This window comes from Petaurus breviceps, unplaced genomic scaffold (genome assembly GCF_028583685.1).
Source record: "Petaurus breviceps papuanus isolate PSGF00001 unplaced genomic scaffold, PetGlider_PUasm1.0 79, whole genome shotgun sequence".
In the NCBI taxonomy this organism is placed as follows: domain Eukaryota; kingdom Metazoa; phylum Chordata; class Mammalia; order Diprotodontia; family Petauridae; genus Petaurus; species Petaurus breviceps.
The window spans coordinates 15,911,981-15,938,675 of record NW_027186523.1 but is presented as its reverse complement, the minus strand read 5'-3'; the positions used below and the strand labels follow the sequence as shown (position 1 = coordinate 15,938,675).

Genomic DNA, 26,695 nt, shown 5'->3' with positions numbered 1-26,695 from the left:
TCTGCCAGGGCCAGACACTTCTCAGTGGTCCTGAAGTCCACAAATGGTCTTCAGTTTACTCTGGATTGGTATCGTTGTCGTGGGCGTTCACGCAGCTGGTATATTCCTCTGGTTACCCTTCCCTCCCTCCCTCCCTTTCCTTCCCTGGGGGATATAAGTAGGGGTGCTGACAAAAAGTTTTCCAGTAGTTTTGGCACTTTATTCTAAACGATGAAAGTTCGAACAGGTCAAAACTCCCGCACAATAGAAGAGGGTCGCACTGCCCTCCCGGTTCTCCAATAAGCTCGTTTGCCGGGTTATCTTCACACCTCTAGCTCTTTTAAAGAAACTTTTTGGGGAGCTAAGACCGACAATCCCAAACTCAAACTCCAGCTGCTGGTGAAACTCTCAAGTCATCTTAGAGCCTCTCCCGGGAGCCTCCTAGTGTGGCCCCATATCTGCTCTCCCGCTTTGCTCCCACAGCTATTTGGCAGCTGGTTCACTTCCCCCGCCGTTCCCCTCTTTCCAGCTTGCGCCCTCTAGTCCCCCCGGGGTCGGAGGAAATATAGGCACCGAGGCTATTGCTGCAGCGGGTCTGCTTTTTCCCCACCCCTCTCTCTCAGCCCACGCCCCCAGAGAAGTCGCGGAGAAGAGGAGGCGGGGTAGCCAGGTCCTGGCGACCCTTTTAAAGCGATAGGACAGGGGATGGACTGCGTTGAGGCGGAGCGACTCCTGCCGAGAGTAGAGGGGCCGGCTCAGTGGACTGAAGGAGAAAGAGCCAGGAGACTAGCAGGACTCATAGGCAGAGCCCGTCCAGCTGTGGGCTCAGCCGCTGTGGGGCTGACCTAAGGGTTAACCCCTCCTTTCTCCAGTCTGGGCAACCCCACTCTCCCTCTGCCCTCTCCTCCCCGGTCCCCACCATGCGCACAGGCTAGCATGCCCACTGTCAGTTAAACCTGCGCTTGAAGAGAGCGGCGAGCGGCAAGCGGGATTTGGGGAAACTTTGAGAAGCAGGGAGCGCGCGGTGTAGGCGCTCCCAACGCCACGATGCTGCCCGCCCTGCTCCTCGCCCTAGTCTGCCTGGGCGACCGGCTCAGCCCGAGCCTGGGCTGCCAGCTGCCGTCCGACTGGAGACCCCTGAGCGAGAGCTGCCGGGCGGAGCTGGCCGAGATCATCGTGTACGCCAAGGTGCTGGCGCTGCACCAGGAGATGTACAGCCTGTACAACTACCTGCCGTGGCAGTATGAAGCCGCCTCCGAGGGAGGGCTCTTCTATTCCGCCGAGATCGAGATGCTGTGCGACCAGGCGTGGGGGAGCATGCTGGAGGTGCCCGCAGGCTCCAGGCTCAACCTCACGGGTCTGGGCTATTTCTCCTGCCACTCCCACACCGTGGTGCAAGATTACTCCTACTTCTTCTTCCTCAGGTGAGCGGAGCGCCTCCCATGCAGCCGGCAGGACTCTGCCCCATTGACTGCGTGTCTGCTTGTGAGCACGTCTGTGCTATATACACAGGTCCTTATTAACAGGACTTCACACTACTCTTTTCCACTTTTAGACAGACCCACGTGGACACGCATAACCTACATGGACAACGCAAGCGCGCAGGGACCTCTTCTCTTCTCTTCTCTTCTCTTCTCTTCTCTTCTCTTCTCTTCTCTTCTCTTCTCTTCTCTTCTCTTCTCTTCTCTTCTCTTCTCTTCTTCTCTTCTCTTCCTCATAATTTTCACCCAGATCTTTGCCAATGAGCCAAAGAAAAAATTGAAGGGGTGAAATTATGTCTAAAATTCCGCTCTTCCCGAGAGTTGGAAGGATTTACCAGTTGACATTTCTTAGCAGCTTTTTAACTGTCCTTGATCAAGTCACTTAATTTCCCTTGGCCTCAATTTTCTCTTTTATAAAACGAAGAGATTGAACTAGATCTCTGAGGTCCTCTCTGGGCAAGTCTGTTGAACAACCTACTCTTGGGGAAAAAAAATGTTCGGGACACACTTAAAAGTTTAATCTTCTTTACTAACATCTTCTCCACCTTCTTAAGCCCACAAATCAGCAAAATGATAAATCAAGCCCTGATTTGGAGCATTTGCTGATTTTTGAGGTGTAAATAGTCGTTGAAAATTTAGCAATGGAAGATTCAGCTGACTCAAGTACATCCCGGCCTCCGATCTAGAATGATAACCAAACTGGGTAATAATCATAGCCAACATTTATACAGTGCTTTAAAGTTTGCAAAGCACTTTACAAGTATTGTTTCATTTGATCCTTATAACAACCCTCTGAAGTAGATGCTGTTATCATCCCCATTTTACTGATAGGGCAAGGTAACTGTGTTTGAGAGAGGTTAAATGACTTGCCCAGGGTCACACAGCTGTTAAGTATCTGGAATAGAATTAAAAACTGGGTCTTACTGATTTAAATCCATCTGCCTTTGGGAGAAGGCATCAGGGTGTACTCTAAACTGAAATGGTTGTATGAATTCTCCAGTATACAGCTAATCTCTTACCGAATTTCATTGCTCTACTTATGGGGCTGAGGGACTCTATACCCTGCAAGAGAGTGGGTCGGCCTTGGAGTCAGGAAAAATTTGAATTCCAATTCTGCCTTTGATGTAGTAGCTGTTGGGCCATAGGCTTAACCATTTGATGACATAGATGAGTAAGAAACTACCCTTCATATTAAACTTGTATTGTCCCCCACCATCACACTATTGCTACATATAATATGTGCACATGTTGTCCCTCTCCCTCAAGCTCCCTTAAAATATAAACCCTCAAGGACAGGGACTATTCTGTACTGAATCTGTATACTTATCACCCACCACTGAGCTTGGTACATATTAGGTGCTTAATAAATTCATATTAAGTTGCATGGAGCTTCCTACCTGCACCAGTGGAGGGAGTTTTCACTTTGATAGTCCCTGAGTCTGGAGGAAATAAAAATGGCCGGCTGTACATGGTTATTGGCATACTGCCTCTTCCATTAGACTGCAAACTCCTCAAGGGTAGGGATTAACTTTTACGTTTCTTTGTATCTCCAATGCTTAGCCATGCCTGGTACATAGTGGGTACTTATGTTTATTGACTGACTGATTTCTTTTCAATGAATAATCAAGAGCCCACTCTCTTCCAGTCACTAGGAGTTCTATAAAAAGTCACCCTTGACTCCAGGCTTTTGAAATCTTATAAAGTGCTCTAAAAATTATTCATCAGTCTAGAAGAATAAAGCACATGTTCATGACCTTTTTGTCTCATACTTCTAGAGTTAAAGATTTAGGAGGTAGACTAGCAATAGAAATTCTCTGGTTTTATGTGGTTTAAATGATCTCATTCAGTCCTCCTACAATCCTATGAAGTAGATGCTTTTTATTATCTGCAGTTTACAGATGAGGAAACTGAGACTTAAAAGTTAAGTGGCTTGCCCCCAGTGCACAAATAGGTGTGAACTCATGTGAAACTCAAGTCCTCCTGATTCCAAGTCCAGTGTTCTGGACTATTTGAGAATCATCAAAATCCTTTTGAAAATAACTTATGGATTAAAGTTGTGAGCTAATAAAATCAAACTCAAGGCTGTTAGCAATAATTACAATACTGACATAGCAATGCAGTATGTAATACAAAATATTTGGTACTGACTACAATCAGTGATTGTAGATGACTTATTAGCTCCCCAGACTTCAGCATCTTTCTGAGAATGGAGACACTAAGTGCCCCCACAATGAGCTTGCTGCAACACATGTTTTCCACATCTAAGCCAGAATTTCTAAGTTTAGAATACAGCGTGTCATGGTTCTGGCTTGAATTGTTTCTCTAGACTAAGTAAAGTTTCTCAGGAGTGCCAACAAAGACTGAGAGAGTACATTTCTCATTATAGAGACACTTTAATTGTCTATGATTTTTCATTAAGAGAAAAAAATACAACAGGGCCAAGCTAGAACAAAGAAAAATGAAACCCCATTTTCAAAGTGGGGGGAGTTGCAGACCTGTCAGGAAATAGCATTTGTTTCCATCTTATTGTGAAATACGGTTTTGTTCAATATTTCTGTGGTAGTCAGCCAACTCTTTCATCTTTTTGCTCTTAAATATTTACAAAAAGTTAGTGCAGAAATACAGTAAGTTAAAAGCTAGACTGACAGATTCTCATTTCACAGAACTCCCTTGCCCTGATGTATATTCACAGCTGCATACAGATTATTCTCTGTCCTGTTATTTGGAGACCTGTTGAGATTTCAACAGGCTCTGCTCAGTTTCACAAATGTGAAAAGTGAATATGTTGATTGGTCAATGAACTCTGTCCCATCACTTTGATCTAGAGTGTGGGCTTCCTTTTCTGTAATGCTACTTATGATTCTTGATAAACTGTGATCTCTACTGCAAACTTCTTATCTTATGCTTTTCAGATCCACAGCAGTCAAGGAAACTGCAGGAATTAAAGTCTCTTGGGAGACTTCTAAAATTAAAATATTTACTTTTTGCCTCCTTTATCAGTATGCTTCTTTTGGAACCCTCAAAGATAGAAGGTTGCTATGGCTTCTGTAAAACTGTGGGATCCAGTGAGATTTCAGTTCAGATCTCTGGTTTTGTTTTGCTTTTGCTTCAGGATGGATGAAAATTACAATCTCTTGCCTCATGGAGTCAATTTCCAGGATGCCATCTTTCCAGACACTCAAGAGAACAGAAGAATGTTTTCCAGTCTCTTCCAGTTTTCCAACTGTACTCATGGACAGCAGCCTGTGACTTTCTCCAGTGACTGGGAGATCCAGGAGGACAACAGGGTAAGAATTTGTCCAGTTCCATAGAACATCAAAACAATAGAGCAGATATAGTCTTTAATGGATTCTCCTAACCAAAAATTTAAAGGACATGATGGCCAGACCAAAGGAAAGCTTGTAACTCTCTCCCCTCCTGTCTTTCTAGGAAATTATTTTCAAAGGCGTCATTTTTTGGCTTGTGGTTTTGGAGACCTCTGGAGTCTTCCCACAGAGTTTAGTTAGGAAGAAACAGTCACTCGGAATTGGAATATGTAGTATAGAGTATGGACTATAATAGGTTTACTTGAGACTGGGAGGAGAAGGTAGAAGTTCTTGGCAGGAGTGAAATAGAACTAGGATTATTAGATCTAGAATATTTCTATACGCTATATGGTGAAAAAATATTCTAGTAGTAAGATGTATGGGGATAATAAAAAAAAATGCCCCCTTCTTATTTATATAGATTACCAAAGTAGCAATAAAGTTTGAGATAATTGCTATTCAAAAGCAATGACTTTCAAGTAATTTTCCTAATTGACATTTCTTATTATATCACTTAGTAACTCAAATCTTCCCAGTGCTAACTGAATAAAATATACATTTTTGGCATCATTCAGATCCTTTATAACCTGGGTCCAACTTACCTGTCTAGTTTTTTTTTTTCATTATTCTCATTTATTTACTCTTGTGTTTCATATTCAAAGTCCTTCCTAACCTAGCCCCTTCCTACCTTTCCAGTCTCCCTAAACCTTATTCCCTGACACATACTATTTGATCCAGCGATGCTTGTCTCTTGGCTGTTACGTGAACAAGACACTCCTCTCAGCTCTTGGCATTTTCGCTGGCTGTCCCCGATGCTTGGAAAAACTCTGCCTCTTTACTTCCCTGGATTCCTTTAAGTCCCAATTGAAGTTCCATTTTTTAAAAAATAGGAAACCTTTCCCAACCCCTCTTAATTCTAGTGCCTTCTTCTTATTAACTATTTCCTATTTATCCTTTACATAGCTTGCTTGTATGTATGTTTGTCTATTGTCTTTCCCATGAGTCCTTTGAAAGAAGGGACTGTCTTATATAACCCCGGCACTTAGTGCACTTAAGAAATGTTAGTTGATGGATTAGGCAAATTGGGCTACTCACTGTTACCTAATCTTTTCCCAGCTTCCCTCTTTTGAGGGGGTCTGCATTTGTATGTACTGGCATTCTGTGCTTATAACAGACTTTCTACAATCAATTGACAAACATTTATTAAGTGCTTACTATATGCCATATATACTACATGTGTGTATATACCCACACATATATATTGCACATCTCTGTACATACAAGCACGTACATATATACTTACCTATATATATACATATGCATATACACATACACGATATGCATATGCACACACACAATGCACATATATACAATCCACATATACACATACACATGCACATATACACAAACACATATACATATATAAAATACACATAAATTCATATACATTTACACACATACACACAGAAAAAGGGAACAAAGACCCTACCTTCAAGGTACTTACATTCTAATGAGGGAGACACCATATCCATCAGTCCAAAGAGGAGATGGCAGATGAAAGGGAGCCACAGATGAAAGAGGAAGACACTAGCAGCTAAGGCAATTGGAAAAGCCGCCTGCAGAAGTTGGCTGTTTGTGCTGATTTATAAAGAAAGCTAGCTATGGCTTCGAAGAGTTGAAGGTTAGGAGGGAGTACATTCCAGGCAAGGAGTGCAGACATCCAAAGACACACAGATGGGAGTGGAAGGAAAAGCATGGAGGCCACCATGACTGGACCGCAGAGTATGTAGAAGAGTGGGTAGAAAGGGCCTGGCTCATGGCCAGAGCTTTATATGCCAAACAGAGCAGTTTATATTTGATCCTAGTGGTAACAAGATCATATCCTTTCTCTTCCTTCAATGACCAGATGGATTTTATTTCCTTTATGAAGCCCTCTTTAATTCCCTCTTGCCTCAAATCTTTCAGGCCACTGATTGACATATTTTAATTTATTATAGCTACTTGTGTAAATGCATCTTGTCACCAACCAGATTGTAAGCTTTTTGAAGCCTTGGGACTGCCATTTTTTATCCTTAAATCCCTAGCCCAATGTAGGGATTTATAAAATATTTGTCAAATTGAATTGAATCAGTAGCAAATTTAATACATTTCAAGACTAGGCAAAAAAAAATGGCAATAGATTTGGAATAAATCCCTTGCTTGTTTCACATACCACATCTTGGATTACTAACTCTGTAAGGATGCCAGATCTGTTATACTTTCTACTTTGTATGCTGTGAGCTGCTTTTGAGTTTCCATTCAACTCGGGCAGATAGTCTGCTTCTTTTTCTGGTCCCCCCACCCTTCCTCACTGTACTATCATTTCAGAGGTCTAGCTTAACCTGGAACTTCAAAGTAAAACCGGGAGATTTAGAAGCTCAATCTGCCGGGAAAGTTTCTGCAGAAAGCTTTTTGCAAAATGAACCCATTGCAATGCCCAGTCTTAAACTTCAGCTGCACCATCCTCCCACACCACTGATGTCTTTGCTGTTCCTATCTACACATGAGTAGCCCCACCTGAACCTTGACAAATGGAAACACAATCTCTCTTTCAAAACCTGCCAAGATATCAGCAGTGTTACTAAGCTTTTCTCAGTACTTTTCTAGTTTGGTGTCATAGTGTTAATGGGACTTTGGGGGATATTTTTGGCAAGCTAGAGTATTCACCAGATTTATTGGCAAGTTCCTCTTCAGCTTAGCCAAGAACTTTCCTTTCTTCTCTTCTCTCCTGCTGTTCAGAACAACAGTCAAAACAGAGATATATACATATATATTTTTTCCCTCTCTCCACATGACTGTCCTCTGAGACCAGGACCCAGTCGGATCTTTGGAAGAACAAAAATATTTGAGCCTCATGAATCTTCAGTAAAATGTGATGGAGTTAGATTGAAGATTTTTGAGATTCCAATTGCTGTTAATGACTTTACTTGCACTCTGGGTGATGGCCTTTGGACCATGCATCTTTGTTGCCAAAGTGAAGATGGAAGAATCATATCTAGATACAGAGAACTCTTGTAATATAGAAGAAAGAGCTTTGTGCTGTAGGGGTCTACAACTTGGACTAATCAAAATGTAGCCTGGGGTAATCATGGAGAAAAATTGGATTGTTGCAATCAGACTTTTGAGATAATTCAACCAGTAAAGCACTGTGGTAGTTATTGTTTAAGAGGTAAAGATAAGATTGTCCTTATGGAGTATATAGTCTTAAAGGGGAATGAAACATACATAGCACACGATAGATAATACATACCTATGACAAAGTACATCAGAGAAGTAGACTTGAAAGGGTTATGCAGGGTGTTTGGGGGGAAATTATCATCTAGAGAGATGTTCCGGGCTGGGCCCAACTCAGGATAGTCCCTGGTAGTTTTGGTTTGATATTGGAACAAAATGAGACAAAACGTTTGTAGGTCATTCAACAGTTATTTAAAGGAGATTTTCTTAGCCACAGCAGAAGAATCCTCATGGCATAGAGGAAACTTGAAATGGATTCAACTGAGTAAAATTCCCGTTGACTAAAATTCACCAGCCACGCATCTGGGAGGCCACTGGCCCTCCTTGCAGCTACTTTATACATCCAGAACTGATGTCAACAGTCTAAGTTTTTGGTTTTTTTCCTGAGTGAAATGTCTTAAGAAATATCTCAATACTTGTCAAGGAAAATTGAACTGAACCTGGATGGGGAAAGACGTTAGGATATTTCTCCATCCACAAGCGAGGATCAGGAAAGGTTTCCTGTAGGAGGTGGCACTCGAGTTAGACTTTAAAGGATTTGTATGAAGCTATGCCAGCAGAGCAAAAATTCTAGCAGGTCCAACCACATCACCCCCATATTTGATAAGTTTCACTGGCTCCCTACCACCTCCAGCATCAAATACAAAATCCTCGGTCATTCAAAGACCTTCATAACCCATTTCCCTCTCTCTTCCAGTCTTCTTATACCCTACAGGTACTGTTTGCTTCCACTGGCCTCTTTGCTGTTTCATGAACAAGACACTTTATCTCTTTGCTCCAGGCATTTTTCTGGCAGTCCCTCCTCATCTATGCCTTCTGGCTTCTCTGGCTTCCTTCAAGTCCCAATTAAAATCCTACTTTCTGTAGGAAGCCTTTTCCAAACCCTTTTACCTCTAGTATTTTTACTCCGTTGATTATTTCCTGAGTGTAGCTTGTTTGTACTTTTTCCTTTGCTTGCTCTCTCCCTCATTAGAGTGAGAGTTCCATGAGGGTATGGATTGTCTTTGGCCTTTCTTTGTATGCCCAACTTTTAACAATGCCTGGCACGTAATAGGTGGTAAAATAATTGACTGACTGAGGATCTATTGAACCTCCTGAGTACATTCCTGGAAATATATTCTTCTGGGAAAGTTTCTGCAGAAAGCATTAGCAAAATGTACCCATTGCAATGCCCAGACTTAAACATCAGCTGCACAGTCCTCCCACACCACTGATGTCTTTGCTGTTTCTATCCCCATATGAGTAGCCCCACCTGAACCTTGACAAATGGAAACACAATCTCTCTTTCAAAACATGCCAAGATATGATTAAGGACCCAAAAGGGCAGCTAGGTGGCACAGTGGATAGGACACTGGGCCTGAAGTCAGAAAACTCAACTCTCTGAGTTCAAATCTAACGAGCCTAAGACGCTAATTAGCCACGTGACTGCGCAAGTCGTTTCACCCTGTTTGCTTCAGTTTCCTCATCTGTAAGATGAGCTCGAGAAGGAAATGGCAAACCATTCCAAGTATCTTTGCCAAGAAAATCCCAATAAGGGGTCACAAAGAGTTGGGCAGGACTAAAATAACCAAACAATAACAAGAAGTAGAATCAGAGACCAAGTCTCCTCATACGTATCTTAATTTTCATGACTGGATTTTTTAAAACCCTTGTTTTTAGCCCAAGTTACAGCCCTTACTGACAGTGGTGCCCCTAGTCATATCACCACAGAGTCCCATTGTAATGTAGTAATGTAATGTACTCTGTGACACTGCAAATTGCTATCACCTGTTGGGATGGAATGGGGGTGGAAAGGAGATTCATGAGTTATCTTAACATTCATTTCCCCCATACTCTTGTACCCTCATCAGGACTTCTGCCATCTTCTTTAATGTCATTTTTCTCCTGTTAATTATCATCATTCAGAGTGGATCTCAGTGGCCATCAATTCCAACCTATAAGAGGGAAGAAGAAGGAAAGAAACATTTATATAGCACCTACTATCATCACAGAGACTGTGCTTAGAGCTTTACAAATGAATGTCTTGTTTGCTCCTCACACCAACCCTAGGAGGTAGAGAGAGCAAGCATTTGTTAGCATCAACAATTTGCCATAGGCACTGTGCTTTGCAAGCATTTGTTAGCCTCAACAATTTGCCATAGGCACTGTGCTTTGCAAGCATTTGTTAGCATCACCAATTTGCCGTAGGCACTGTGCTTTGCAGATATCTCCTTTGATCCTTACAACAACCCTGGGAATAGGTGCTTTTATCCCCCTTTTTACAGGTGAGGAAACTGAGGTAAACAGTGGTTAAATGGCTTGCCCAAGTGTCTGAGGTTGGATATGAACTCGAGTCTTCCTGATTCAAGGTCCAGCCTTCTATCCACTTTGACACTTGGCTGAAAAAGAATCTACAACATGCCAGACCAGTAAATCTTCCAGTCAATCAACATTTATTAAGTGCCTTCTGTGTACCAGGTGCTGTGCTAAGTATTAGAGAAACAAAGAAAGACCAGAGACAAGTAAGACTACTTTTTTTTTCCAGCTTTTGTTTGAAGTGAACTTTTTGTTTCAAGTGAACACTAACTTCCCAAGTTTTTTACTTTTCTTTGAGAAGAAATAAAGGATGTTCTTTACTTTCTGAGCATGGAACTATAAGGTTTTTTTCCCTCTAAATCTTTGATTTCATTGATGGATGGAATTCCCAGTGTGGAAACTCCCTTACCATCTTAGAGAACTGTCTGAGAGTACTGAAAGGTTAAATGATTTGTCTATGATGGTACAGCAACTATATTTCAGAGTCAGGACTTAAACCCAGGCCAGTCTTCTAGCCATTATACCATAACTGTCTTTTCTGGAAATCATGCCATCCATCATTCTAGCTCAGGCATCAAGCTGTTGTGAAGGATAGAGTGTTGGTCTTGGAGTCAGGGAGACCCAAGTGAAAATCCTGCCTCAGATACTAACTGTTTAATAGCTAACATTTTATAGCACCTGCTATTATGTGCTAGACACTTCCCCAAGTACATTACAATTACTCACAACCATCCTGGGAGGGTAGGTGCTATTATTACTCCTTTTTATGGATGAGGAAACTGAGGCAAACAGGGTTAAGTGACTTGCCCAGGGTCACACAGCTAGTAAGTCTCCGAGACTGGATTTGAACTTAGGTTTTTCTTGACTCCAGGCTCTATCCACTATACCACCTACCCCATCTGTGAACAAGTCATTTAACCTCCCCTGTCAAATGGGGATAATAATATTAGCCGCCTCCCAAGGTTTTTGTGAGGTTCAAATAAAATAGCATATGTACAATGTTTTGTAAACCTTAAAATGTTATATAAATGTTAGCTATTATTTTCTCTTATTTGGGGTGGGTGGGATGGATTAAAGAACAGAAGATTAAGAGTAAATATCTCTCCAGGAACAAAAGTGGTAGGTTCGCTATTACCTACCATTGTCTTGTGCCTCTGGAATTCATCAAGATGGTTGAGAAATCCTTTTGCCCTGCGTTTTTGGAGTCTTAGAACTGCAGATATCACCTTCTTATCAAAGCCAGCTCCTTGTATTTGAACTATATTTCTCCAAAAAGAAATTTTGTGCACAGTAAGAGAAAATATCTCTAAGACTCTCAAAAATTTTAAATGCTCCCATTTTTTTGCTCTGCCTTCCTCCCCCTCCCAAACCGATTTTCTTTTTTTTTCTACTGTGCTCCACCAAACACACAAGTCTACATCCTCCTCTGGGAGGAGATGTTCATGGAACTGTCAGAGAATTTCGACAACTCAATAAACCACACTTCTGGAATGTGGTGGACTAGTCCCCAAACATTTGAATAGCAGCTTTCAGACTGTTTCTCCAGCTGGGGCTGCAAAGCTATTCCAACCATAACTTTCAGTCAAGTAATATGCTGTGATTCCTCTACAGCCAATCAATCATCAGGCATATATTAAGGGCTTGCAACACAAGGGCAGAACCCACAGAAACCTACCAGAGATCAAGAGAAGTCCTAGATGGCAGCTCTAAGCAATCTCCTTTCTCCCCTGAAGATTTCTTTCCACTTCAAAAGAGCTTGCTTGGAAAAATCAGATCCCAGTCTCCAGATTCTGATCTTGAAGCCCCTGGCAGTTGGTTTGATCACCAATTCGTTCATTTCGAATGGAGATATTTCATTCCTTTTATTTGTATCTCTGGCATCTTGCACAGTTCCTGGCAAGTAGTAAGCACTTAATAAATGATTTCGTGACCCAGGGAGCAATTATGAAGCACCTGTTGGGTCAGGCATTGTTCTGGGTTCAGGAGTTACAAAAAACAAGACAGTCCCTGCCCTGAGGAGTTTACCTGGTAACCTTCCATATAAGCATCTTTCTATTCCCCCAGCTACTATAGACCTTTAGATCTGGGGGTCTAGTGGACCACTAGCTCAATATGAGTTAACAGTTTTACATGGCAGCCAAAAAATAAAAGCTAATTACTTTCTTAGGCAGAATCAAGAGAATTGTAGTGACTAGGACTAAACACTAAAGAAGTCTTAGTCTTGGGGTGGCTAGGTGGCGCATTGAGTAGAGTGCTGGCCCTGGAGTCAGGAGGACCTGAGTTCAAATGCGGCCTCAGACACTTAACACACACAAACAAAAAACCTAGCTGTGTGACCTTGGTCAAGTTACTTAAACCCAATTGCCCTCCAAAAAGCAAAAAAAAAAAAAAGAAGTCTTAGTGTTGGTTTTTGTTTGTTTTGTTTTGTTTTGGAGGGGGGAAGGCAAGGCAGTTAGGGTTAAGTGACTTGCCCAAGTTCACACAGCTAGTTAAGTGTCAAATGTTAGTGGGTAGAGTGCCAGACCTGGAGTCAGGAAGACTTCTCTTAACTAAGGTCACATGTGGCCTCAGACACTTACTAGCTGTGATTCTGGGCAAGTCACTGAATCCTCTTTGCCTCAGTGTCCTCATCTGTAAAATGAGCTGGAAAAGGAAATGGCAAACCACTCTAATATTTTTGTCAAGAAAACCCCAAACGGGGTCACAAAGAGTCAGACACGAATGAAATAACTAAACAACAAAGTTTCATTCAATCCTGCCCCGGATCCTATAGTTAGGAAGAACATTATATTTAGGAGAACATTTGGAGCAGAGAACCAGAATGGTGAAAGGTCTTTAGATCATGGCATCTTTGAGTACATAAAGGACTGATGAAGGAAATAAACATTTATATAGTGCCTACTATATGCCAGGCATTGTTCTAAGTACTTTTTATACATATTATTTCATTTGATCCACTCAACAACCCTGGAATGTAGGTGCTATTATCCCCATTTTATAGCTGAGGAAGTTGAGGCAGAAGAGGTTAGGTGACTTGCTCAGGGTCACACAGCTAATAAGTGTCTGAGGTCAGATTTGAATTCAGGTCTTCCTGGCTCCAGTCCCATCCTCTATCTACTGTGCCACCCAGCTGCCTGAGGAGAAGTAGGTATGCTCTGTTTGGCTCCAAAAGGCAGAATCAGGAACAGTGGCTAGAAGTTAATAGGAGGCAAATTTAGGCTTGATATAAGGAAAAAATTCCTAATGGACTTGATTCTCCCTTCACTGTCTATCTTTAAGCAAAGGTTGGATGACGATTTGTTTGTTATGTTATAGAAAGGATTCCTGTTCAGGTGCACATTCGATCAGCTTGCTTTGGATCAGACAGACTCACATCACTACTGTTTTGAGATTCTGTTTTACCTCTTCTCTGAGTGGTTCAGGAAACACTGATTAGGCTTTGACCGTTAGTGGGCTCCGAGGTCTATACAAAGACTGAAAAAAGATATGATTCCTGCCCTCCATATCACCTCTTTCAGTCAGTCAATAAATATTTATCAAGCTCCTACTATGTTCTCTTGAATGACTAAGAATTGTTAACATTTCTATATAGTGTGTTGAGATGTACAGAGTGATACATATATATGATTTTGGAGATTCTCACATAGGAGTCATTTTGGGGCAGTGGTCAGAGCAGTGACTCTGGAGTCAGAGGACCTGAGTTCAAATCCTACTTTCATCATTTGGTGTCTGTATGACATTGGACAAGTTCCATAACATCCTTGGTCCCCAGTGGATAGAGCTATAGCTACCTGGCATAGTGTATAGAGCAGTGGGCTTGGGAGTCAGGAAGACCTGAGTTCAAGTCCAGTCTCAGACCCTTATTGTGTGAGTAACTTAACTTCTGTTTGCCTCAGTTTCCTTAACTGTGAAATAAGGATAATAATAACACCCTCCAAGGTTATTGTGAGGATTAAATGAGATAATACTTGTAAAGCATTCAGCATGGTGCCTGGTACATAGTAAATGCTTAATAAATGCATGTTGCCTCACTCCCTTCCTCCTCTATAACATGAGGGTGTATACGAGATGGCCTCCAAGATCTTTTCCAGCTCTAGATTTATGACCCTGATATGATATGGTGGCGAAGGCATTGGTTTTGCAGGAAGACCATCTGCATTCACCTCCCAGCCATGGGTGACGTTGGGTAGGTCCTCTGAACTCTTTTGGCTTCTCTTCCCTCATCTTAAAAATGGAGGAGTTGAGCTGGATAATTTATAAGGCTCCTGTCATCTCCAAATCCCATAATTCTATAAGACTAATAAATATAAGTTATTTAGTTATGAATAATTTTGTGGTAGGCATTACAAGCATTTATATTTTTATACAAATAATTTAACTCTCTTTTATGTATATATGTACTATGTATTATATAGTATATATTATATGTAACAGTTATATTAGCATATTTTATAGATTAGTATAATTTAATTTCCATTTTGCAAGATCTTTCCTTGTTGTCTCATGCTCAGACTTTTCCCATCTTCAAAAAAAACAAACTTCCACTTGACCTTGCCATTCTCTCAAGCTTTTATTTCGTATTTTTCTCCCTTTCTATCCTTGCTGACTCCATTTCTTCACTTCCTCCTTACTTCTCTGTCAATTCCCGTGTAGCTTCTGACCCACCACTTGAGTGAAACTGCCTTCTTTTTGTCTACAAATCATCTCTTAAATGGCCAAACGTGATGACCTTTCCATAGCTTTCACCCCACTGGATCTCTTTGCAGACTTTGACTATACTTGATCACCTCTCTGCTGGATAGATTATTTTCTCCTTCAATTGTCACGAAACTGTTCTCTCTTTGTTTTTGTCTCTGTCTCTGTCTGTCTTTCTGTCTCTCTCTCTCTGTGTCTCTCTGTCTCCCTGGCTGTCTCTCTCAGTTTTCCTTCTATCTTCTTTGCTTGGATCATCATCCCTTTCATCTGCACGGAGATTTTGTGTTACCCAAGACTCAGTCTTGGGCTTTCTTCTCTTCTCTTTCCTTACTTTTTTTGTTGGTCTTATATGTTCAAATCTATGCAGATGGAATATTATATATTACACATACATACACTTATAAACACACACACATCTATCTATCCATCTATATATCTAGTCTTATCTTAGAATATTTTAGAATGTCTAGCTTCCTTCAAAGCTAAGATTAGGTGCAACCTCCTATTCATATATTTAAAGATCTAGAAGAGATTTTCTTATATATCTATTCTACTCTAATTTACTTTTTTCATCTTAAAGACAAGCTAAATAAAAAAAACATAGTACATAGAAGATAGCTATCTATTTCTAGGCCTACTGAGTTAACTCTGCTTGCATAATTCATTCCAGTATTTCATAGCTACTTCCATTGTCAGGAAATATATTTTAACATTTCTTCTAAATTCTTACTGATGCAATTTAAATCAGTCCCATTTTGTTCTGTTTGTAGAGGACCTGGCAAATATAAAACTGGTCAGCAACTTCTAGGCAATAACTTTGTATTTTAAAGGATATTCCATAGTCCTATTTTCTGTATAATTATGGTAATGATAACAACAACAGCAATAGTCATAATAATGGCTCGCATTTCTATAGCATTTAGGGATTGCAAATCGCTTTACGTATGTTATCTCACTTGGTGCTGGAGTATAATTGCAACAAAAATATCTGGGTAATAAAAATGTTTCCAAACCCTCTTCTGATGGTCTGCTTATCTCAAGCAATACTCATTTCAATAAAATTCCAGATAGCAAAAGGATTTTTAGACAGTTCTTTTGGATTTATTATAGTAGCATCTAACATGAAATCCCAGAGAAGATTTTAAAAGCAGTTTTCCAGTAAGTGATGTGTGAACCCAGAAATGCACTAAGAGACAGTATTAACATCCCAAATAGAGAAGATTGGCTCTTAGACCAGAAGCATAGAAATGGAGCAGTAAATGTATCGAGTGAAAAAATGAAATGAACAAATGCAGTAAAAACAAGAGAGGATGAAACTAGCATGTTGTGCATTCATCAGATATGAACTGATGAGGTCATTCACTAACATACAGAGCCAGCTGATGATTTTCCTTTTGGAAATTCCTGACTACCATGTTTTGATAAGATGAACTCTTTTAGGTTGGGGGCAACTAAATGTCACAGTGGATAGAGCACCAGGCCTAGCTAGAGTCAGGAAGACCTGAGTTCAAATGTGCCTTCAGACACTTACTAATTGTGTGATCCTGGGCAAATCACTTAACCCCATTTACCTCAGTTTCCTGATCTGTGAAATGAGTTGGAGAAGGAAATGGCAAAACCACTTCAGTATCTTTGCTAAGAAAATGCCAGATGGGGTCATGAAGAGTCAGACATGACTGAAATGATTGAACAGCAACAACCTTCAGGTTAGCTTGCTTTACATGTATTCATTATCTAGTGTAGTGGAAAAAAAAGCAGAGAGAATGGACCCTTCCCTTGTTCCTAAAGAGAAGCAGCCCACCAGACCAGAGCTAACTTGCTCAGGGGAGCATTCCAATACTGTTTAGTTACCTTGGGAGTTGGGGCTACAGAAAAAGACAAGAGATAGAGAGAAAGCACAGAAATTGTTGTGGCATTCACGCTGTGTTTTAGAAAAAAAATAGGAGGCTGAGAATGAACAATAATACCAGCTTCTGTCTCCAGGGTTTTCGTTGAGTTGCTGGTTTCTACCAATTCCTTCTTTGCGTTTCATTGTCCTCATCTGGACAAAGAGGCTGTTTATGCTGACCCTCCCTTCCCCCTTACCAGGAGCCTTGTGATGAGGAATGAGAAGGAAATAAGATGTTTGGCCACAAGACACAGCATCAAATATAAAATGTTTTATCCTCTTTTGGTTCTGGAGCCAGAACAATGGCTGCCATCTGAGCGCCTCCTGTTGATATCTCTAGCTCATGCAATCTTCTCTTGGGAAGGAGAAAAAATTTTCCTTTATTCCTCCTACTATCTTTCCCTTGTCTCCGACTTTGCACACAGAGTTTTGGGGATTAGACAAGTGATTTTCTCTGCCTTCTATCAAAGCATATAGTGTAGTTTTTGCAAAAGTACATGTAAGTTTCTTGTAACTGATAAAAGTTTTTAGAACAAAATGGATTCCAAGCCAGAGAAAGAGATCACCCTACTTTCTTCATTCCTAGTATACCCACTAGATTCTTAGTGCTGTCAAATTCAAAGAACCTAGCACATCCATTTCTTCCTCTCTTTTTCTTGTCAGCTATCCCATCTAGCACGATCACACCTGCCTCCATGGCCCTGACTGGAACCTGTAAATCCTAGCCCTCTGACAGGGCAATCAAATTCAACCCGTTCACTTTAAAGTGGATTGTCATTTTTATTTGTTTAAACAATGAAACCTCATACCTATTTATGTTAACATACAGTCTTGTGGTCTTATGTTTTGAATTTTTTAAAAATTCAAATGTAAAATTCAATTCAAACTTAAAATTTGCATTTTTAAAATTAAATAAAGTTCATGGTAATACTACCAAGTAACCAATAGGTAGAAGGCTAGCCAGGTTTCCACAGTTATGCTAATATTCGCTTACAGTCTTGTAATACAAAAGAATACCAAGGTTATGGGCAAACTGAAGTGGGCAAAAGAAGGAAAAAGTAAAGCAGTTTTGTATGGGGCCAGATGGTATTCTAGTAGGTGCTTTCTAAGCCTTTGTTTGTTTGATCTTGGGAAGGGAGCTCCTGAGGGTTGGCTTTTCCAGGAAGAACCTGGAGGTTCTCTTTCTCTTTGGCTTGGGAAAATCAAGAAGTTTTGTGGTTTGGTTTCCCTACTTTCAAAACAGAGCAGTAGGGTTTATTGGTTGCTTGCCACATAGAGATATATTTAGAGTAAATTTTGAGTATGGCTTGGGACCAATTCTAGGCAAAATTGAAATAAAAAGCATTTTATTTGATCCATGCAAAACCCCTTAGAAGTGTGTCATTCCATATTATTATCACTTTTTTTAAACAGATAGTTTACAAACTAAGCCTAGGAGTACTTTAAGTCACTTGTCCGGAGTCACATGTAGATCCTAAGATTAGATCTTGGGTCTTTTGACTTCCAGTCCAGCCCATTATGCTTGAATACTTTAATGGATCTATATTCTCCTTAATGTGTGTATTCCCTTCACTGGTACAGATTGCCATCTGTCCATGAATTATCATCCAGTGTAATCATTGCCCATACCCTCCATAAATCATTAGTGAAGGCTCAACTTGATGTGAGTGCCAGTGTCATTTTAGATCCACCATTTGTTATTTTTCCCTCTTGATAAACGAACAGCCCAAATCTTCATTAGATCACAAGATCCTTGAGTTAAGGACTGCTTTTCTTTTTGAATTTCAGCACAGCGACTGGCACGTAACAGGCACTTAAGGAATATTTATAAACTGACTTTTCTGTTCACATGTCTTTGATCATGCCATTTATATCACATCTCAACGTGGCAAAGTCACACCCGACTCCTTGTGACCCCCATTTGGGTTTTTTTTGGCAAAGATTTGTAGTGATTTGCCATTTCCTTTCCAGCTCATTTTAGACAAAGAAAATAAGGCAAACAGGGTTAAGTGACTTGTACAGGGTCACATAGCTAGTAGGTGTCTGAAGCTGGACTTGAACTCTGGAAGATGAGTCTTTTGGATTCCTGGCCCACCCATGCATTCTATCCACTGTGCCACCTAGCTGCTAATAACAACAAACAACAACATATTGTGCCCTACTAACACCCACCACACGTCTTTCTATAGCCACTTGTGCAATCTGAAATCTAGATTTTCCTCTAATTGTGGAATTCATGATTTGTTGCCTAAGGGGAACTTTATGAGTACTCTACAAAGTGGGGGAAAAAAGGATTTCTAGCAACTTGGGGATATGACACATTTACTAGGTGCACTTTCTAAGCTTGAGCCCACTTTCCCTTGGATTCTGTATAAAGAGGTAGGAGAGTTTCGTGACTCTTGAAGGGAATGTTCTCAATGCCACCTAAATAAATACCCTTAACTAAAAGCTAATTAAGTTTGGCTGACTTATTTGCTATCAATTCATAATCATGGAGGAGGGGCGGAGCACATGAGTGGGGACTTCTGAGGTCTAGTGTTAGAAAGACACCCTCCTGGCCCTCAGGGTGAACCCTAAAGCCCTGAAGGGACGTAGCCAAGTGACCACTGGAGACCCAGCTGGCAAGTGTGAATGGGGTTTGGGAGACTAGCTTTAGAGCATATGCTATAAATATATTAGTGTACCTTTATTTCCATAGTGCTTACAGCACAGATCATTTCTGTCTTTTATGGCCTTTGGCCATTTTTGGACATTTCCCTTGAGATTTTTGACTTCTTTGCTCTTCCAAATAGATCTTTATCATTATTGTTTTGTTTAGTTCTATAAAGTAACTGCTGGGCAGTTTTATTTAATCATTAAATTGGTAGACTAAGTTATTCAGTATCATCCTTTTTATTATATCTATGTGGTCCAGTCCTGAACATGTGTCCAGTTAAATGTTGCTTTGTTTCTGTAGAGAATGTTTTATGATTATATTTACAAATCCTAAGTGTTCTCTGGTAAGTTAACTCGTGGGCCTTTTATAGTTATCTCTCTTCCTATTGGGTTCTGTTAATAGCATGCAGAAGGATTATTTTTGTGACTTTGTTTTGTATCTTGCTACTTCACTGAACTTTTAAATTATACGTTTTTCATTAAACCATCATCAGTTCAATTAATCACTTAACAAGAATTTATTATTTCCTATATGCCCAGGCACTATTCTAAGCCCTGGGGATACAGAGAAAAGGAAAAGCATGATCCTTTCATTCAAGGGTCTCACATTCGAATGGAATAGTATTTAAATGGTAACCTGACATACCTTTTAATAACTCAGATCAAAATCCTCCCATAAGTTCACTACTTTTCACGTGTGGGTCCACTCAACATCTTGGAGTCCTTTTTTGACTTAGGACATTGCAAAGATACCAGCAGAAAACACAGGCTACATAATCATCCTTTCTTACTTCAACTAGACCATATTTTCTTTTCATGACATTTTCACTCCATTCTTTCTTTAGATTTCCTTTTTTTATTCTATGTTGCTATCTACTCACACCCATAATGTGTGTCCCTTCCTCATGCTGGCATGGAGTGACCCTGGATTCTTGAAAACTGTTTCTTGGAGTCCAAGTTCTGGAAGGTTCTGCCATGCTGTCTGGCCCTAGGTTTTCTCATTTGGCAGTTAGAAAAGCTAATGCAATTTTATGCTGCGTTAATATAGATTGTCTATGATAAGGATTGATGATACTTTCCCCTTTCTCTTCCCCTTCCTGTAATGAGACCAATTCTAGAATGCTGCGATCAGTTTTAGGTACCATGTTTTGCTGGTAAGATGGAGAACAGCCAGAGGAGGGTGACTGAGATGGTGAGGGGACTGGAACCAACCACTTGCCAGGATTAGCTTAAGGAACTGGGGATGTTTAATCTGAGAAAAAAATAAAGAGTAGACTTAGGGAAAAATAATCACTCTCTTCTAGAGTTTGAATGACTATCATATGGAAAAGACATTAGCCTTGTCCTGCTTATCCCCAGTGGGCAAAACCAGGATCTAAAGTGGCACAGCAGTGAATTTAGGCTCAGTGCTTACTGAAAAAAAAAAACAAGAGGAAAAAAGAGAAACTATAAAGGAAGATTTCCAACAACATCAGCTATCCAGAAGTGAAAAGGCTGTCTTGGGAGGCAGTAGTCTTCTCCTACACTAGAGATCTCATAATGAAACCTTGAATTTGGATATTTTGTAAGTATTACTGTTTAGGAATGACTTGGGCCAAATGCAATACAATAAACATTAAGCACCTACTATGTGTCAAGCACTGGGATAAGTTCTGGGAATACAGGTAAAAGTAAAAAAAGAAGAGTCCTTAAACTCAAGGAGTTTACAATCTGATGGGGGGGGAGGGGGGGAGACAACACACAAAAGGAATATGGAAAAAGGAGGGGAGAAGATACCAGAGTAGGGGCATGATGATGATGAAGTGAAAGCCAAGCAGGGAAGCTGGTGGGGAATGAAGAGTTGGCTGGGCTTCTAAGTCTTCTTTAAATGGGGATGTTGGGAGGATTTTGTTGCTCTGCCCTGCAGCCCTCTTCAGAGGGCTAGAGGCAGCTGAAAGTCCCGATGAGATGTGAGTACCCAAACTGATGAAATCTCCGTAGTGATAACATCTACAGTGCTGCCTGAATCCAGAGATTATAGGATTCTGTGAAATATTGGGTTACTTAGGTCTTCAAAGGCTTAAACAAGACCCCATTCTTCTCTGTTAGCAAACTAGGGATGTGTTGGGAGGTAGTGTGATTGGGAGCGGGGACAGCAGGAAGACTTGGGTGGTCATTTAAAATAGTTGCCTCTGAGTCCCACAGAGGAAAAGAGGTGGGTTGTGCACCCGTGACTTAGGTAAAGGGTGGTTTGGGGGTTTGATGCTATTAAACGAATGGTCTGGTGGTACCTCCTCTCTGAATTAATTGCTCTATTTGAATATTGTGTAGGGCCTAGTGGTGGAAGGTAGTAGCTGGGGGAGGAATTGAATTGAAGACCACATGATGTAGAAGGTTTTGGGTTGGGTTTTTTGGGGGGTCAACTCAAGATGGCCAGTGACTGGCTTTGGGGCCATTATTATAATTTTGTGACCTTGTTTTGTATCTTGTATTATAAACATGGCAAGGGACTTGGTCAGATTCACTACATGTTCCTGAAGTCCCCCCCAAAGCTGACACTCTTTGGCTCTATGAACAAGTGGAAGCACATAATTCAGAGGGTGGAATGTACATTGAGCAAGTGCATGGGGATGTGGCAGAAATGTTTTTGTCGCATGTGACACTGGGTAAGTGCATTTGTAGGAATAGAGCCTCAGGGATCTGACTGTTTGCCTCAGTTTCCTCACCTGTAAAATGAGCTGGAGAAGGAAACGCCAAACCCCTCCAGTATCTTCACCAAGAAAACCTTGAATGGGGTCACAGAGTCAGACAGGACTGAAAAGTGAGTGAAGAAGAAAACATCCGACTTAGCAAAGGCTGATTAACTCCTGGTTGGGGATGTTATAAAGTGGATTTTTACTTAAGTACAGATTGGATCAGGTGACCTCTGAGGTCCATCTAACTGTGAGTGTCTCTGATTCCATCTTATCTGGATTTCCATCTGTTTTAAGCTGCATGTCCTGCCTCAAGGCAAGAGGATAAAGACTGTATATACAGGGTACTCTACACGTGGGCTGACTGACTCAGCTTTCAAAGCTACTTCCAATCCAGTGATCCCGTGATCTTATCAGACTTTCAGAAAGCAAAACAACTGAATTAAATTCATTTGCACACCTGCCAAGCTGAGAAGGAGCCAAGGCCCATGTTTACAGACCTATAGATCTGGCGATTATCTGCATGCATGTTAAGGGTGTGGATAGAAACTGGTTCAAGAATCAAATGCAGAAACAGTTTCTTGCGGTTAGGGATTCTTGACCTGGAACCACATCACTCTGTGTGGTGAAATGATCTGCCCTCCAGTCCCTGGCACTGAAGCTCTCTGTATTCCCTTTGCCTTGTCCCTCTTAGCTTTCTCCTTCCAAATCCCATCTCCCTTCGTATAGGCCTCTTCACTAATTTGATTTGAACATTCACCATCCTTTAGCTTGTCTTCATACTCATCCCTTCCTAATGAAGGGTGGGCAAAGGGTCAGTGGAATCAAGTCATGGCTGCTACACTGTTAATACAAGGTGGATGTCGGTAAAAAGTGAATGAATGCATCTTGCACAACTATAATATTTATGGCTATTACAAGTAATGGATACAAAACATAAGGTTTGGATGTACATGCTACAAAGCATGTTAAGGTAGGGGTATTCCTCTATTGCTTTTTAGAAGAAAAGAAGGAAGGAAGCATTTATTAAGTACCTACCAGGTACTGGCATTGTGCTAAGGACTTTACCAACATTGTCTTATTTGATCCATACAGCAAAGCTGGGAGGCTGGTGATATTATTATTCCCATTCTACAGTTGAGAAAACTGAGGCAAACAGAGGTTAAATAGATTTTACCTAGGGTCACATAGCTAGTAAGTGTCTGAGGCTGGATTTGACTCCAGGCCTAGTACTCTATCCAGAAGATGCTTCTAGAAGAAACCAGAAGGCACAGATGATACAGCATGGTATGGTGCACAGGGTACCGCTATGAGAAATGGGAGTTCTGGATGTGCCCTCTGTTCTTTGACATGATGATAATAAGAGTAATTCACATTTATATAGTAGATTGAGCAGATTGTTTTACAAAGTACTTTTCCTCACATAAAAACAGTGATGTAGGGCAAGTATTGTTATCTCTGTGTTTGATTTTTTTTAACAGATGAGGAAACTGAGACTCTTGGGGGTTAAGTGTTGTCTGTAGTCACACAACTAAGATAGGTAAACATCCTATAGCTAATTGGTATTTGGGGCAAGATATGAATCCAGGCAGGTCTCCAGATTCTGAGTCTAGTGCTGTGCCCCCCATACCATGATGCATAACGGGAGGGTACTGTACCAGGGGCTAAAAAACCTGGAATCCTTGCCCAATTTTCAGTGTGTGATTTGGGTTGTTTCATTTAAATCCAGAAAACCTTTGTCTAATCTCTAATTTGAGCTCCTAAACCTTGACTACCTAGGTTTCTTAGATATGAAAATGGCACGTGTGAAATACCCTGAGATCTTCCATTATAAAATGTGAAATACCCTGAGATCATCCATTAGAAAATGTGAAATACCCTGTGATCTTTCATTATAAAATGTGAAATATGCTGAGATCTTCTATTATAAAATGTGAACTATCCTGAGACCTTCCATTATAAAATATGAAATACCCTGAGATCTTCCATTATATGTTTATTTGATCTGTACTATTTTTTAATATGTGCTATTTAAATCTAAGATATTATGATTCTCTGCCACAAACTCCAGTACCCCACTTTTGGTTGCTTAGGAGAGATCAGAGTGTGAGCAGTGCTGACGTTTGTAGTAGTAGCTCATATAACAGTTCAGCAAGTGGGCATATGTAGCTTCCCCCCAACCATCTGCTGGGGTGGCAATCACGTGATAAGCATAACCATGTGAATTTTAGTTCAGTGTTGTTTTGCTTATCATTTCCCAATTAAAAAAACAAACAAACTAGCTTGGATGAATTGTTTATGTTTGTGTTGGGGGGGAGCATTTTCCCCAATTGTCCTCATAGAATGCTATTATAGCTTATTCTAATTTCTTTCTAATGAAGAATGTATGCATATTGCTAGGCAAAACTCATGAAACTTCCTGCCTGGGCAAGGTTTGGGATCCCCATCCTGGGAGAACAAGTCCAGGGTTAACCTTTGAGTCACCATTTCCATTCGTGGATTTTTCAACAATGGTCAGTGGAGGAGCTGAGAGTCATGTAAGGGATGCTACCATCATTGCCAGAGTATTAACCTATTAACCCTTTCAGCTGAGAATATCACCTCCTACTTCACCGGAATCATTGAGGTCATTTTCTCGAGAACTTCCTGCTTATCTCATCCACAATGCCTTGTGTCATTATCTTCTACTAAAACATGTCTCATATAAAGCCCTTCTCCTATGTGCATAAGAGCCTAATTCCATCCCATCAAGTTACTTCTTCTCTTATCTCTACTCTTTCATTCATATTCATTCTTTCCCTGTGTCCTAGTTGCTTCCCTGCTGCCTACAGACACCCCCCCCCCAGTCCTCAAAAAACCCGTCACTTGATCCATCCATCCTTACCAGTTGTTGTACTAAGTCTCTCCTGCTTTTTGTGGCTAAACTTGAGAAGGCCGTCCATCTGCAATAGATGCCTCTGCTTCCTCCAAATCTCTTCTTAAAGTTTCGTAATCTGGCTTCTGATTTCATCATTTTACTTCTTTCTCCAAAGTTACCCCTTTATTTGCCTTTTTCTCCTTCTCTGTAGCTTTTGATACCATCAATCTCCCTCTTTTTCTTTTTTAAAAATTTATTTATTTACTCTTAGTTTACAACATTCAGTTCCACATTCCCTTGAGTTCCAATTTTTCCCTTCCTCTCTCTCCTCTTCCCTCCCCCCTGCCATGAGGATGTGCAATATGATATAGGCTCTACAAATGTCTTTGCATTAAACATTAGTCAAGTTGTAAAGAAGAATTATAATCAATGGAGTGAACAAGTGACTTGCCAGGGTCACACAGCTAGTAATTGTCTCCTGACTCCAGGACCAGCGCTCTATCCACTGCCCATTCTCTAGGTTTTTGTGATTTTGCTCTCTCCTGATCATTGCTCAATGTACATTGTTGGAGCCATGGATGTCCTCCAAGCATCTGTTCTTGGTCCTCTTCTCTTCTCCCTCTTTCACTTGCTGATCTCATCAGCTCCCATGGAGTTAGTTATGCTGATGCTGTGCTGATGGTTCTCAGACCTGTTCATCCAGCCCTAGCCATTCTCCAGATCTCCAGTCTTGCAGCTCTTCCTGCCTATAGAACACCTTGTAATGGTAATGTAATTTTGAATTTGAAGATCCCTTTGTGTTGGCAAAAGTAGCAGGTACTTAATACAGCAACTGATCAAGCCTCTGATTGGGGGAACAGAAGGTATGAACTCCTGTCTCCTGTTAACTGACGTAACAGGAAGGGGTTGGCTGAAGGAAGTGAAGTAGGTAATACTGTATATATAAGAAAAGCCCCAGAGAGGCACAGTCAGAATTTCCTTGAGACTGAGATCTGGTGGCAGAACAGTTACAGAAGAATGGAGAAATGAGTCCTGAAAACTGGTGGTGCTGGAACTTTTTCTGAACAGGATCCCAGGAGGCCAGGAGGCCAGGAACCCAGAATCTGGATCCAGGAGCCCCAGAACCAGGAGACTAAAAGTCCAGGTGACTGAAGCATGACTGGGATGCTGAGACTTTGTTTGTGGCTTGGTTGAGCCTTGAATTCCCTGGAGCAGAAATGGTGAGGGATCTGACATGGACCAGACCCTGTGACCACCAGTGTGGAGCAGGACCTCCCCAGAGAGCAGGTCAAGGAAGTGAGAGCTGTCTGCCATTGAACCCAGATGACAGTCTGTTGAATCTAGGTAGAATCTGGGACCATGGAAGGGAATCCAGGGAATCTGAGAACAGGCCCAAAGTCAAGATGAAGAAAAGACCTCTCCTTGGGTACTAAGTAATTATGGAATTATGGTTTACTAGTGACCTAAGGGGTGGAGGATTTTGTGTAGGATATTTAGAAAGACTTTGCTGAATAAGTGACTGATTGTACTTTGACATTGTTATTAATTAGTGACTGATTGAGTTAATCAAGACTTTGCCCCAAGAGTGGAAGACT

The 26,695-nt window shown here is 41.0% G+C and overlaps 1 protein-coding gene across 1 annotated transcript in view; it reads left to right on the top strand.

The window, feature by feature from the left end:
* Nucleotides 1-231: 231 nt before the first annotated feature.
* CCDC3 (coiled-coil domain containing 3) overlaps nt 232-26,695 on the top strand; it is a 124,906-nt gene continuing 98,442 nt past the window's right edge. The window contains exons 1-2 of the mRNA XM_069106412.1: nt 232-1,403; nt 4,573-4,747. Coding sequence (XP_068962513.1) covers nt 1,027-1,403; nt 4,573-4,747 — 552 coding nt within the window. The 5' untranslated portion in view covers nt 232-1,026. The remainder of the gene's footprint in view (nt 1,404-4,572; nt 4,748-26,695) is intronic.